Source organism: Physcomitrium patens, chromosome 17 (assembly GCF_059467195.1).
Source record: "Physcomitrium patens ecotype Gransden chromosome 17, ASM5946719v1, whole genome shotgun sequence".
In the NCBI taxonomy this organism is placed as follows: domain Eukaryota; kingdom Viridiplantae; phylum Streptophyta; class Bryopsida; order Funariales; family Funariaceae; genus Physcomitrium; species Physcomitrium patens.
Window position 1 is genome coordinate 1,512,738 of NC_143426.1, and position 15,767 is coordinate 1,528,504.

General features: G+C 35.1%; 1 protein-coding gene across 7 annotated transcripts in view; it reads left to right on the forward strand.

The window, feature by feature from the left end:
* Positions 1-15,767, forward strand: part of LOC112294715 (dynein-1-beta heavy chain, flagellar inner arm I1 complex) — a 46,047-nt gene that overhangs the window by 18,538 nt on the left and 11,742 nt on the right. For all 7 annotated transcript variants that reach the window (XM_090244007.1, XM_073540022.2, XM_090244008.1 and 4 more), the window contains 28 exons: positions 61-192; positions 1,135-1,338; positions 1,595-1,768; positions 2,289-2,404; positions 2,964-3,129; positions 3,565-3,705; positions 4,038-4,228; positions 4,430-4,632; positions 4,851-5,032; positions 5,182-5,541; positions 5,661-5,861; positions 6,270-6,464; positions 6,625-6,777; positions 7,182-7,477; positions 8,518-8,662; positions 8,827-9,003; positions 9,286-9,396; positions 9,617-9,793; positions 10,111-10,320; positions 10,706-10,840; positions 10,962-11,177; positions 11,324-11,467; positions 11,574-11,756; positions 11,890-12,116; positions 12,484-12,693; positions 12,923-13,145; positions 14,478-14,783; positions 15,063-15,167. In XM_090244007.1, the coding sequence (XP_090100133.1) occupies positions 61-192; positions 1,135-1,338; positions 1,595-1,768; positions 2,289-2,404; positions 2,964-3,129; positions 3,565-3,705; positions 4,038-4,228; positions 4,430-4,632; positions 4,851-5,032; positions 5,182-5,541; positions 5,661-5,861; positions 6,270-6,464; positions 6,625-6,777; positions 7,182-7,477; positions 8,518-8,662; positions 8,827-9,003; positions 9,286-9,396; positions 9,617-9,793; positions 10,111-10,320; positions 10,706-10,840; positions 10,962-11,177; positions 11,324-11,467; positions 11,574-11,756; positions 11,890-12,116; positions 12,484-12,693; positions 12,923-13,145; positions 14,478-14,783; positions 15,063-15,167 (5,283 nt within the window). The remainder of the gene's footprint in view (positions 1-60; positions 193-1,134; positions 1,339-1,594; positions 1,769-2,288; positions 2,405-2,963; positions 3,130-3,564; positions 3,706-4,037; positions 4,229-4,429; positions 4,633-4,850; positions 5,033-5,181; positions 5,542-5,660; positions 5,862-6,269; positions 6,465-6,624; positions 6,778-7,181; positions 7,478-8,517; positions 8,663-8,826; positions 9,004-9,285; positions 9,397-9,616; positions 9,794-10,110; positions 10,321-10,705; positions 10,841-10,961; positions 11,178-11,323; positions 11,468-11,573; positions 11,757-11,889; positions 12,117-12,483; positions 12,694-12,922; positions 13,146-14,477; positions 14,784-15,062; positions 15,168-15,767) is intronic.

The following is a 15,767-nucleotide window of genomic DNA, read 5'->3' on the forward strand; positions in this document are numbered from 1 at the left end:
AATATTCATTTCAATGATTTTAGGCTAGTTAACTGTTTAATTATTTGATTCTTTTTGAAGGTTCAAAGATCATGGGCATATTTAGAGAGTATTTTTGTTGGATCAGAAGATATTCAAAAGCAACTTCCACATGAAACAAAATTGTTTGAAGGCGTAAATGCAACTTTCATCAATGAAATGCTTCAAACTCATGTAAGCTCATCCAGTCTTTATACTACTTCATTCACACTAGAATCCTAATTCTTTTATGAGAAGAAATCAATCATGTACTCACGTCTCTTTTCTATTTTTTTTTTATAAAATAAAATACAAGTAATTCTTATCATATTACATTATGTTTCTTTTGTTTAGTAATTTTTTATTTTTTAAAATAATATTCACCATTTTTTCTACATTTTAAAGCTAAAAATACTAATAGATGGGTGTTTTTTTTTCAAATCATGTTTAATGACTTCATGCTTATTGATCTGACCCAACTAACTCTTACACTTATGCTTGATCACCCAAAACTAATGATTGTGTAAGAACTCAATATTAAAGTTGATAACTATGCAAATGCATGACTCATCTATTCTTTGATTTATTTTTAAACAAATTTTTATAAATGATTTTTTTTTTTTTTTTTTTTTTTTTTCCTGTGTCAAATGTTTTCTTTAAAAAAATTGCCATCACCTTTACACCACCTAGCAACATGACTGATATTCAAAAGAACAAAGTATATTCAACAAGGCATAATCTCATGTTCAGATATGAGTATCATATTCCGATGAAAATTCGTTATAATTTTACAAATCAAAAGTACATAATGTAAATGAATCAATAAAAACACATCTATCAAAGATATTAATCTACAAAGACATGTGAGTAAATTTGAATGTAATTGGATTGCTCAGAGTATGCTAAGAAGCTGATGAAAAATAAAGTTCAGCACCACCTGTAATGTTACTCTGGGGTTTTCTATAATCACTCATCTTTCAACAAAAAATAAAATTAATAGATGTGTTGTTTTGGAATATGTGTATATTTCAACAACATCAACAACAACATCAACATCAATAACAACAACATCAACATCAATAACATCAACATCAACGTCAACATCAACAACAACATCAACAACAACATCAACAACAGAACATAGGAAATGCTCACAAGGCTCTGTGCAGACCAGGGCTGTTAAATGTATTTGCAGGGCTGGACAAAACACTGGAGAAGATCCAAAAGTCATTAGATGACTATCTTGAGCTCAAGCGCCAACAATTCCCTCGCTTCTACTTCTTATCAAATGACAACCTTCTTGACATCCTTGGTCTAGCCAAAGACCCCCAAAATGTCCAAGTACATGATAAAGCCAAAACTTAAATACATAAAATAATATTATGAGTTTATTTATTTATTTATTTATTTATGTAAGGGAATATTAAATAGGTGCAGGCTTTTACTAAATCAACCCACCCATGATGAATGTATATATATATATATATATAGAAATGGGTATGTGTGTGTTATTTTTCACAATGAAAGAAAAGAAACTTTAGTTATTTGTAACGTTGTTGTTGTGTGTGTGTGTGTGTGTGTGATATTTTTCAAAAAGGCTCATTTAAAGAAGTGCTTTGAGGGGATAAAGAAGCTGGTGATGGAGGGGCCATCACTAGCTGAAGGCCGCAAAGCATATCAGACAACAGGCATCATCTCCCCCGATGGAGAGCACCTTCCATTGATGGCCCCCATTGCCCTTGATGGACGACCTGAAGAGTGGCTAAATTGGGTATCATCCTCCTCCACCCAATCAATTCCCTTTGCATATATCAACAACGTTTTTTTTTTGTGCAAACATAGATGTTATAAAAAAGGAGAATGGGTTGGTGAATGCATACCAAATCATCTTAAATAAAAAGTGGAACATGCCACTTGTATACTGTTTGCAGTGTGTAATAAATTAAAGAGAAGAAGGAAGTTGTATACATCAATGAAAGTGTTCACTTGTTCAAGAAATTTAATGTAGCTAGAGTCTACAATGAGTGACAGGGCATAGTAGAAAAATGAGGAAAAAATTGGCTTCAATAGAAATCTATCTATAGCATTCCATTCTATTCTTAAATTGTGGTTTTTGAGTGCATTATCTCAAGGTATTAGTGATGAGAGGAATCATTGTGAAGTTTCACACTTTTCATCTCACAATTTCATTCTTTTCCTTCACATAACAATGTGGACAATACTTACCAGCAGGAGTATTTATGATAAACAGTTTTGCAATTTGTTGGTTGTGTGTGTATTGATATGTGTAGGTCGAGGAGGCCATGAAGTTGGCAGTGAAGGTGATACTATTCCGTTGTTATGTGGAAAGCAAATCCCCGAAGAAAGACAAATGGGTGAAAGACTTCCCAGGCCAAGCTGGAATCAGGTATTTTTCCAACTCAATACCACTGCTCTTGAGAAGGAAAGGAAGTAAAGTAAATAACTTAAAATAACAAATGAAAGAATGATCTTTGAAAGAGATGAAATGTATTTGTAGATTAACATCTATGCATTTTTTAACATTATTCTATCTTGTGGAAATACGATAAAACCATTGTGTTTGAAATGTTGGATACTTTTATTTGACTCTTGCAATCATATTTTTGTTCTACTTATAGATTCAGAAGTTCAAATATAACCACAGCATCAGCTGAATCTTCCATCAAAAAATTTAATCTGATTTTACTTTTACACAAAATTTAAGGTCCTAGAGAGATCTTCATTTAATTAATGAAATGCAATTCATACATTGAGTTCATTTGAGAGCTTTTTATTAAGAGAATACTTCACCTTGCATGAATAATTTCTTAATGTGTATTGTATTCCGGTGTTGATTTTATTATTTTATTATTTTTTTCATTTTTCCTTTTTCTTTTGGTTTTCTTGGTGAGTAAGCCTTGGGAGTGGGGTGGTTTGTTTTTTGTTTTTTGTTTTTTTTGTAACAGTGCTGGGCAAATGAAGTGGACAAGTGATACAGAAAAGGCTCTTCAACAGGCAGCTGCTGGCTCAAAAAATGCAACAAAGAAGTTGTACAAAAAATGGATCAGTTACTTAAATAAACTCACTGCTATGACTCGTGTCAAATTGCATGTGATTGATCGCAACAAAGTGGTAATTCTTTGTTACAACCCATACATGTGTATACTTTCTTTTCTAGATAAATCCCTTTTCTACATATGTGTAAATATGCTCATAAATAAATAAGTAAATATTGAAAAATTAAGAATACATGCATTATTTATGATAAACAAATTTTTGGCATTTGAGAGGACATAATGACAATGTGAGGCTTGCTTCATTATTGAGGTTTTCAATTTGTGGTGAATGTCCACCAAATGTTGAGAGTAGTAACATTTTCTAATAATATGTGTTTATGCCATTCATGGTTTTATATATATGTAATTCATAAAAAAACTGTGTTGAAACAATACGTTTAGAACATTCATGAAATGGACATGATAATGAGCCACCATTGGAATCCATGACCCTTCATCTACTCATTAGAAGTAAGAGATGTGGGATTTGCAATGTTGGTTGGTGTTGTAGACGTCACTCATCACAATTGAGGTGCATGCACGAGATGTCCTCGAGAAGCTGATTCGAGTCCAATGTTCAGCTCCCGAAGAGTTTGAATGGTCATCTCAGTTAAGGTTCTACTGGGAAGATGACACTTGCACAATCAAACAGGTGGACTGCCACCTTTTTACTTCACCAAACAACTCAAAGTTTCCTTTTATCATATTGTTTTATGGCATCACACCATGAAAATTAACACATTTTAAACCTTAATTTGTGATTGCTGTATGAAATTTCTAAATTGTTGCTAGTACATTGTAAAACCATATTAAACCATTGTGTGTGTGTGTGTGTGTGTGTGTGTGTTATCTCCTCCATTTTATTTTATTTTCCTTGCAATCATACATGAAATAAACGATGGATTCTAATTCTACAACCTTATTTATCTTGCATTTATAATTTTCCATTCTAGTTATGTAAAAAAATTAGCTTTCAATATTCAGGTTCTTTCCAAATTCATCTATGGCTATGAGTATCAAGGGAACAATGGGCGTCTTGTGGTAACTCCTCTCACGGATCGTTGTTATATCACACTTGGTGCTGCTCTCTTCACACGTCGCGGGGGAAATCCGCTGGGTCCTGCAGGAACAGGGAAAACAGAAACAGTCAAGGACTTTGGCAAAGCACTTGCTAGGTTTGTGCAATACACAAAAAAAATTAAAATTAAAAGTAAAAGAACTTGAGATTTACATTCCTATGCACACACTTTTTGTTGTTCTTGTTTGTTCATTTGATTTATTTTTTTTATTTTTTATTTTTTTTGTTTACTATGATTCAATGTGTCCTAATACTTGTCCAAACAGATCCCATTGAAATCAGTGTGGAAATAGTGCAGGTATGTGATTGTGTTCAATTGCTCTGATGGAGTGGATTATAAGATGACGTCAACCATGTTCTCAGGGTTGGCGCAAACGGGAGCATGGGCCTGCCTTGATGAGTTCAACAGAATTGAAGTTGAGGTCTTGTCTGTGGTTGCGTCTCAAATCTTCGCTATCATGCAAGCCATCAAAGCCGAGCTCAACCGGTTTGTATTTGATGGTATTTCATTCTTTCTTCTTTCATTTGTTTAAAAATAGTGAGAGAGGGTGTGAGAGAGAGAGAGAGAGAGAGAGATTTTGGTTTGTTTCATGCAATTGAATATCTGTAAGTAAATTGACATGGTTTGTGTACTTTTTGTCATCTATGTATGAATAATTGAAATTTGATGTAATTTTTTATGATTTTATTACAACAAAAAAGGGTGTTTGGATTTGTAGGCATAGAGATGCAATTGATCCGGACATGCGGGATATTTGTTACAATGAATCCTGGATACGCGGGGCGTAGTGAGCTCCCAGAGAACCTGAAGGCCATGCTTCGACCGGTCTCCATGATGCTTCCCGATTTCACCATGATTGCAGAGAACATGCTTTTTAGTGAAGGCTTTGTGACTGCTAAGGTCATTTTCTTTGCTTTCATCACCTAGATATGAACTCGGAGTTTCCTAAATGGTTGAAAGTAGTATCATATTGTACTGGGTCCCTAACAAAATAAAATAAACACGTGTTGTATTAATATCTTATTGAACATTTGTATGTTTCTTTACAGGTTTTGTCCAAGAAGGTTATTGCTATAATGGAACTTTCTCAAAGACAATTGTCCAAGCAAGACCACTATGACTACGGGCTTCGGTCGTTTGTCATTCCCATTGCAAGAGCTGCCGGAAGGATGAAACGAGTGGAACCAGATTTACCTGAGGATGTCATTTTGCAACGGGCCATGAGAGACCTGATCAAACCAAAGCTTATTTTTGCCGACCTCCCATTGTTCAATGCATTACTCTCAGATTTGTTTCCGGGCGTTGAATTGGTGCCCAAAGAAGCAGATGATCTTAAACGAGCCATTGAGTTCCAGCTCAGATCAGCTGGGATGCAAATTGTTGCCCCCTACGTCAACAAAATTATTCAGGCAAGTTTGCTCATATTCTCATCACACTTCCATTATATATATATATATATATATATATATATAAAATTGAAAAATTGAATGAATGAATAAATAAATCTGAAGTAAAAGTAATGAAACAGACATATGATTGCATGGTATACCGGCATGGAAATATGCTTGTGGGCCGAACTGGCTCTGGGAAGACGGTGGGGTGGAAAGCTCTTCAAGGTGCTTGGGGGCAACTGTGTGCAGAGGGACTTGAAGGATGGGTTAAAGTTTGGGTGTACATCATGAACTCATTGGCATTGTCCAATGATGAAATTTATGGGGCTACAAGTAAGGTAACTTGCACATGTTTATTTTTTATTTTTTAATAAAAAAAAATGTTATGAAAGAAGCCTATGCAAATTATAAACACTTGGAACCAGTTGATGTGATAGAAATGCCCATAAATGCATGTTTTCAACTCTTGTTTTTAAATCTAGTTTTCTTGCAAAGATTTTGCAAGTTACCCTTTCACACATGGACTAAATCAATGTTTCATGATGAATGTCAAATTCAAAATGTTGTAGTTTTCTTTCAACGTCAAAACGCTTAAGGGAACAACCTAGTGTGTAAAGTTCAAAAGATACATACTTTCACAAACAAAACCAATACCTTTATATATATATATATATATATATATTTACACACACACACACACACACTCACAAACTCTAATGAATTGATGATTAACTACTGATGTTCAGCTCACCAATGAATGGGTGGATGGAGTATTGGCACGCATTATGCGGGATGTCTGTGCTGATGAATCTCCTGATCTGAAGTGGGTCATGTTTGATGGACCTGTTGATACCCTGTGGATTGAATCCATGAACACACTCTTGGATGACAATAAGATCCTCACACTATTGAATGGGGAACGTATCAATATGCCGAGCCAAGTATGTCAAAATATAGACATAAAATACTTGGCTTGGCATGAAATAGAGTATAAAATTGAGATGACATGCATGCACCTTCATGTTTGGAAAGAATACAAAAAAAAATGCCACCTTGATTAAGATTGAATTGACATAAGGCATGTGGAAATGTCATTCTCAGATTCAATTAATGTTTGAGGTGGAAGACTTATCTCAAGCTTCACCAGCCACTGTGAGCCGTGCAGGCATGATATTTCTCTCCTTGGAAGATCTTGGGTGGTGGCCATATGCGGAGTCGTGGATTGAGCGGCGGACTGCGGATGGAGCTCATCCTGTATGATTGGTATTCTTGCTTTGTTGTAAATATACAAAAAAATGTATCAAGTGGGAGGTGGGAAACATCAATGTTTCCTATAAAAACCATAATCTATTCGAATGCATCACAGGGAAAGAATAGTTTGGAGAACAAACTTTCACTAGCAAAATAAGTGTGTTCACATGACAAAACCAATGCCCAATATATGGTGTGAGATGAATTGTTAAAATGAGAGGGAACCATTCTCTTACAAATTCAACCCTATTGTCCCAAAATTAATGTGCTAGTAATAGGAAAAACAATTGGCAACATGTGTAAATGCATACATTGTCAAAAGTTTTTCCACCCAACTCATTCTCTTCTTTTTGACACAGCATATTGAAAAGCTCAATGTATATATTATTCTGGAGAGGGGATTGTAGGTGGTATTGGATCAAATCCGGAAATTGCTTGTACAATACATGGATGCGGCAACAGAGGTTCGTTACACATGTGTGGAGACAATCTCGATTGAGGTCCTCAACAGCCTCATGACACTCTCCAAGCTCTTTGATCTATTGGCCGTCCGTGAAAATGGAGTGCATCCAAGTGAAGGGGAGCACTTTGTTCCCACCATCCAGTCCTGGTTTTTGTTTTGCCTCATTTGGTCGGTTGGGGCAAGTGTGGACGAGCCTGGGCGCAACACCTTCGATGTTTGGTTGCGGGACCAAGATCCAAGGTTTACTCGTCTTCTCTCCCAAGGGTTCATATCCACTCTGTTTGATTTTGCCATTAAGATGTGTCTTATCATTTGTCTTTGCCAATGTAATTAGTTGCTGGTCCATTGAATAAACATGATTTCATCAAGTTATCAGTAACTGTTACACTGTTCTTCATAAAAATGGGGTTGTTCTGGATTTTTCTCTATCATGAAGATTAGATTTGGTGTAACTTGTTTTGTTTACTTTTTCTATTGCCATTTAAGAACAAATATATTCATATTCGTTTTTTGATAAAAATTGATTCAAGATCTGGTGTTAGTACTTATGAGTCTTTCTTCTTCTCCTTTTTTGATTTGTTAAAAACTTGGACATGGCTCCAAACCTTCAAAATAAACATAAAACTGCATCTTTTAAAACCTACACTCAGAATTGGGGTTGTCCTCTGGGACCATGTTAAAAGCCTCAATAACATCCAAACAAACATAAAAGTCTTTTAATTTAATTTTTTTCTTTTTGTTTTAATTTTTATTTCTATATTTATAGTATTGAAAATTGAAATAAAATAAAATTCATTCAACTAACATGAATAGGATAATATCTTTCTTTTGTTGGACATGAGTTCATTTTCTCATCTTAAAACCTCTTTACACTTGTTAAATAAATATTTACATACATGTATAATTTTATTTATAAACTTACAAGAAATATTGATGTCTTGCAGCTAGTTAACAACTTATAGTTTTATTTTCCAGTAGTTTCTTGTGCAAGTAGGATGAATGAACCATAATATGTTTAAAGAATAATAGAAGCCAATTTTTTTAAAAATAAACAATGCGTTGTTTAATTACTAGAGAAATAAAACAGATTGAAAGGAACTGGAACTCATGCCTCTCTCTCTCTCTCTCTCTCTATATATATATATATATATACATACATACATACACATAGACATACATATTACAATTTTCAAAATTAAAATAATAATGTTGCTAATTTTACATTCAGCACTTGTTCTCATAGTTTTTTTTGTTGGTTTTCTTCTCTTTTTATCACACAGGTTTCCTGCATCAGGGCTAGTGTATGATTTCTATTTTGATGTCAAGAAACATACATTCACACCATGGGAGGAAAAGCTTGGGGGAATCTATAGAATCCCCGGGGGTGCCCCTTTCTTCAAGATCCAAGTGCCCACTGTTGACACTGTAAAATACATTGTTTTTGCCCCCTCCAAGGACTGCCAATTCCCTCTTAAAATATGTCACCATTGTGATTCAAAAAATGCTTCATGTTCTTCTTTAATGTGAGAAAAGAATCAGATGGGTTTTTAAACTTTCATGCGATTTATTTGTTTATCTTGAATGTTCAGGTGCGGTTCAAGTTTGTAGTGGGAAACTTGATACTTGCAAAGCGGCACACATTAGTCGTGGGCAATGTAGGAGTGGGCAAGACGCTTATCATTGGAACAGTTCTCAGTACCCTTCCTGAAGGCCTCAGCTCCTTCACCATGAACTTCTCTGCACAAACTTCATCCAATAGTTGTCAGGTGCTTGAATCAACCCATTCACTAATTTTATGATACCAACATCCTATTAGTGTGCATTTCCAATCAACTTGACATAATAATATTCATCAGTTCGGACACCTTGTAGTTTCACATTACTTAATTCACATTTTGCATCATACAAGTCAAACTTTTTGTCACCTCTTATTGAATCTAATATACACCATAGTAAATAGAATTGACCTTTCACCATGTACACTAAAATGAATGAAACCCGGATATTTTTAATGTTAAAACCATGAAACACTAACAATTGACTTGTAGGAAGGTATTGAAGGACGACTTGAGAAGCGTACAAAAGGAGTGTTTGCTCCCCCTGGAGGAAAATTTCTCATTTGCTTCCTTGACGATGTCAACATGCCCAAAAAAAGTGCCGTGAGCTTGATCAAACCCTTTTAACACTCCCATATTTATTGATTGAAATACCTAACTATGATTCCATGATTTAAGTTAATAACTCTCAGAAAAATGATAATAGTAATATTATTAAGAAAAATTGAGATTCATGGTAGAATAAGCAATATGGGTTATGTCATTACATGTATGTAAGGTGGTGATGGGAGGGGGGGGAGGGATTTTTTGAGGGTTGGTTCAGTTCGGATTCATGCCACCATTGGAGCTTTTAAAGTTGTGGATGGACAATGGATTTTGGTATGATCGGACAAAGCAGGAAGTGAAGAAAATATTGAACATGCAGCTGCTTTGTGCCATGGCCCCTCCTGGTGGTGGCCGGAATCGTATTTCCCAACGGATCCAAGCTTGTTTCTCTCTGGTAACTTTTTCACAAAAATATTTATTTTATTTATCTTCAATCAGTATAATATATATGTGATTAAGAGAAACATGTACAAATTTTATGTTACATAAATTTGAAGAATCAATCTCCATGGCTAGGTTAGTTGAAGTTTTTATTTGAAACAAGTATTTTGAGTTTTTGATAAGCACAACTGTAAAGAAAAAAAGCTCTGTTTAAAGTAAAAATACAATAAACATGTGTGGCTAAACTGTCAATAGTAAGTTTTACATGTTTCTGATTGTGGGTTTTCATTTGGCAACAAATAAAATGAAAATAACACATCTGAACAAAAGTCGAACATCACAGCTCCAAGTGATAAGCAAATGAAGAGAATATTTGGAGCCATTTTAAATGCCAAGCTGGCAGATTTTGAAGATGAAGTGCGTCTTTTGGGGGACTCGGTGATGCATGTGTGTATTGGAGTTTACAAAGAGATTGTGACCATGCTCTTGCCCACCCCAAGCAAAAGCCACTATGTGTTCAACATGCGTGACCTTGCAAAGGTTATTTCTCCAGTGAAAGAATAGTCAATATTTTATTCTGTAGTTTTTGTCTTGGTTTTATTCTTTCAAAGTGCTTGATAAAGTGATTGATGTTAGATAGATCTTCAACCAAAATATAGATATTTTATGGCATCTACACAATAAGGAAGCTTAGGTATAAGACGAAGAGATAAACAAGCCTTCTCATTGGCTAAAATCAAAGAAATTGTTAACCAATAGAAAGCTTCACATAACGTGCAGAAATATCTCCAGTTTATTATTTTTAAAAAACTTTTCCATGCCCAATGGCATGAGTTTCAGCTAGTAGTGTCAAAAGAGCGGTGATCTTGTATTGATTACTATGAATATTTAGTAAAAATACCTAATCTCATTTTCAAATGCGCAGGTAATACAAGGAATATTGGTGGGCCACAAAGACACTTACCACACCAAACCAAGTTTCCTCAAACTATTCATCCATGAATGTTTGCGCGTCTACGGGGATCGGATGTGTGACGTGCAAGATCGAACATGGATCAAGGTAAATGAACGAATGAACCCACATCTTTCATCCAATTCCGTCGAACATTCCAGCAGAAAGGGAGAGATTGATACCCGGTTATATCGATATATGGGCGTTGACACCCGGATCCATTTCCCAGGACATGTTGAATTCGAAATTGAAGGACTTCTTCAACACCGACTGGAAAACCATCTTCGGCGGCGACAACGTGATGCCGCTGATCAGCAGCTGCATGATGCCGCCTATCGACGACGCGCGCTACGAATCCATCGACAGTTATAAAGAGCTTCGAGAATCGCTGGAGGAGAATCTCCGGGAGCTTCTGACGCAGCCGGGGACGTTCGGCATGAACCTGGTGAGAAAAAAAGCGTTGTCGGCGGCGCTGTGGGCCGGTGGAAATTTCATGCCTCGGCCACGCACGGGGGATTGTGCAACGCCCACCGTGCGAATTAGTGCGAATTAGTGCGAATCTGATGAATTAGAGCCTTGTTGCTGTATCAGGTTATGTTCAAGGACGCAATGGATCATATTTGCAGGATTCACCGCGTGTTGATGCAGCCCCGCGGGAATATGCTTCTAGTTGGAGTCGGGGGTAGTGGACGCAAAAGCTTGACCAAGTTGGCGGCCTTCATTGCCGATATGAAGGTGAGGATGGAGCTTCCTATTGCTTATTCCTCAGCTTGTGTCAGTTGAATCGACGGAGTGTGTGTGTGTGTGTGTCCTCACCAATGATTGGTCCTGTTTGAAATAGCCTTTTCAAGTGAAGACCACGCGCACATATTTCAGTCAACAGTTCCACGATGATTTGAAGCTTCTCTTCTTGGCAGCTGGGATCGGCGAAAACAAGCAACAAGTGGTGTTTCTGTTCGATGACACCCAAGTCATGGAAGAAACTTTCTTGGAGGACATCAACAACATTCTGAGCACAGGAGAAGTCTGAACACCATCCTGCTTTTACACACGCACGCACGCATGAACTCACATACATATATTGAATTATTAAGTTGTGTATCTCGCAAATAAGAAAACCGTGCGAAAACCAAACAACCGAGGATGCGTACGTGTAGGTGCCGAATCTGTTCAACAAAGATGACTTGGCGCAAGTGTTCGACGGGATCCGCCCCACAGCGAAGAACGCCGGCGTTATACAGACGGAGGACGCGCTGTGGTCTTTCTTCGTGGAGCGAGTGCGCAACAACCTGCACGTCGTGCTGTGCCTGAGCCCCGTCTCCGACCTCTTCAGCCGCAGGCTGCTCATGTTCCCCGGCCTCGTAAACTGCTCCACCATTGACTGGTAATATACAAAAACAAAAAAAAATTCTGCGACACCCTGTTTGTTTGTATGTATGTATATATATATATATATATATACGAATGTTAAATAGACCCATGTTTTTACTAAATCGATCTACCATTACGAAGAATATGATAATTATAATGACTGTGGTTGGTTTTCATCGATTTTGGATCCAATAGTGGAGAAATGAAACTAGATGTCTTTTTTTACTTCTTTCTTCATAAATTTTGTAAAAGCCTGGGTCTATTTAACAGTCCCTGTATGTATGTATGTATGTATGTATATGTATGTATATGTATGTATGTACATATTAACACAGCACTGACAATTGTTGTTAAGCAATTGGGTTGGTTGGACTGTGCAGGTTTTTGGATTGGCCCGAAGATGCATTGCATGAAGTGTCCATAAAATTGTTGGAGAATGAGGAGAATGTTACCGGAGTGACACGGACCAACGTGTGCAAATTGTTTGTCATTATCCACAAATCGGTTGTTGACATGTCCGCAAAAATGTATGCGGAAGTGAAGCGCAAGAATTATATCACACCAACTAGTTATCTGGAGTTTGCTACAGGGTACATCAATACTACTTTCTTTTCTTTTCTTTTTTAAGAATTATTTCCATCTTTCAAAGATTTTAACCAAGAATTTATATAACAATTTTTTTGCTAGTTTTCATTTATTTATTTGTTCATTTATATTTTAAGATGCTAGATAAGTAGTATTATTATTTTGTTATGCTGAATTATTTGTAATGTGCACAAGAATTGCCTTGTCTTTGGGTTTTATCTTTCTTTCTTTCAGGTACCAAACCCTTCTCATGGAAAAGAAGAAGCAACTTCAAACCCAAGCTCAAAAGCTTCGTGGGGGATTGTCCACATTGAATGCCACACGAGAACAAGTAGCGGAAATGCAAGTAATTTGTCAAGACAAGGCAGTTGTGGTGGCAAAAGCTAAAAAAGAATGCGAGGAGGTGCTTCTGGAAATTATTTCGGAGAAGCGCACTGTGGATGAACAAGAATTGAAGGTGTGTATAATACTGATTTTATGCCTAATTCATTATGAAACAAAATACTTATACTGAGTGCAAAAATGGCACAACTTGAAGGCACGTTAAGACAGTAAATTATGCTAATTATTTCTACAAGTTGTGGAGGTTTTAGAATGACAACGAACTTGCTCATGTGGCTTTTTAAAGGAAATTAATTGAAGATTTGGTTAAATATTTTCTTTAAATCTATGCAAAGTTTACACAATTACTGTTGGCTGCTTTCATTTTTTTGTCAATTTTTGTTGAATTCAAGAGATAAATGTTTTTACTCATTTTAATTTGATCAAGTGAAGTTGAACACAATTTTTTGTATATGAATGTTTACATGAATCGTTTTTGAAATCTATCGTTTTTGGGTCCATATTGCAACTCTAATCAAGTATTTTTTTAAAAGATCACTCATAACATTTTAATAATAAAAAAATTTAAAAACTTAGCTGTTGGCATTAGGAAAATGAAATTCATAATGTTGGATTCAAACTCATTTTTTCAGCATCTTGTACTTTGATTTATTTCATACTAATAGTCTATAGCATTCTAAACATATCCATTTAACTTTTTCAGTATTCTAATATGTGAGTGTTGCAACTAAAGTGCCTTGTGAGATGCACTTGTAAACAAATCCTACTTTTGTCACTTTCAAAGCTTTGACACATTTAATAATTCATAAGACTGGAAAATTTTACTTGTACACAAAATGTTGCATCCTTGTTTGTTAAGTTTGATTTTAAATTTTAAGTTTTTACATGACTTCCTCACTTTATAAAAGATAGATAAGTCCCTATTCCTTTTTCTAGTTTTTTCTGTGATTTTTTAATTTTTTTTCTTGATATTTTTCTTTTCCACATTATATATGTGATATATATATATATATATATATATATATATATTCTTCTTCTTCTTGACTTGATACAATTTTTGACTCATTTTGAAGATCACAATTTTTGATGGTAAAGTGTTAAAAATACACCTTGTGTTGTTTTTGCTGAAGTGGCTAGTTTTGAGCCTTTCCAACTTGGATCTAAAATTTCCCCAAAAACACTACACCATATTCCACATAGGGAATAAACAAACAATAGAATTGACACAGAAAAAAACAAAACAAAACAAAACAAACAAACAACAAAAAAAAAAAAAAAAAAAAAAAAACACCTTGTTTTTACTCTCTCTTTTTGCTCCTTTTTTATTATTATTATTATTATTATCAGTTTTTTATTTTCCTTTTTATTTCTTTTCTAGATTTCATTTTACTGTTATTTTAACATATTTATGTTTGTGTTTCTGTTTGTATGTGCAATGAATGAATAGGTAAATGCTGAAGCCGCTCAAATAGAGAAAGAAGCCAAGGCTTGTAACATCATAGCAGCAGAATGTCAAGTGGAGTTAGACAAGGCAATGCCAGCACTCATGGCCGCAGAAGCCGCCTTAAATGTGCTCACAAAGAAGGACATGTCAGAAGTGAAGGCATATGCAAAGCCTCCAGCTCTTGTTGAGATGACCTTGAATGCCGTCATGACTGTCCTCAAGAGAACCCCAACTTGGGCCGAAGCCAAGCTGGCTCTCGGCGACTCTCAATTCCTCGACAAACTCATGAACTACAACAAAGATCTCCTTGTACTTCTCTCAAAACTCCAACTTTGCACATGGAATACTAGAAAAAACTCTCTAAGAAAAAAAACTAAAAACTAAAACTTTATAATGTACCATTCAAAAGAAGATGGCAAGAAAGAAAGAAGTGTGTTATGTTGCTAAATGCAACCTAATTTATAGTCCTAACAAAAGATATCAAAATTGGCAATGAACATTTTTAAAATTTCAAATAAATTTCATGCGGGATACTTGCACCTTGTTGTTCTAAACCATGTTTTTGATGGAATGTAATGTTGTGAGCAGAATGATGTTGTATTGGCAAAGATTGGAAAGTTCACAAAGAAAGCTGAATTCAATGCAGATGTGATTGGGAAAGTATCTGGAGCTTGTAAAGGCCTTTGTTTGTGGGTGTGCTATCAAACCATGGATCTTTTGTTGCATAACTTTCCTGTTTATTATGATTTGGATCTAAGCTAATCCTACAATTCAACTCATTCAATTATTTCGTCTGAAAAAATGTTTATTTTTATTATTTTATTTTATTTTTTGAAATGAAAAAAATTCAAGCAGAATGGATCAGAGAGAAATCAGGCCTTTGCTTGGGTGACCACTATCAAGAATGTTTTCTAATCAAAGTTTAATGTTTATCACATTCGAATTCAATTTTCTCACAAAATTCCAAACCCTATTATAATTTTATAATTTTACATAGAATTAAATTAAGTTGGTGTGAATATTCTCTTTCCTTGAACATCTGATCGAAAATAGCACTTTTGAAAAGAAATAAACTGTACTGGCCATTATCAAAACATTTGATTTCTTGTCATAGAATAGTAATTTCTTTTTACATTCATTTGGACATCAAATCTTCAAGAAATGAAACATTTACAGAGATATATATATATATATATATATATGAGAATATGAACGTTTTTTTTATTAATGATATTGAATAAGAGTTAAATGGAATAGCAATCCAAAGAAGCAGAATTCTATTTTCCAAAAGAG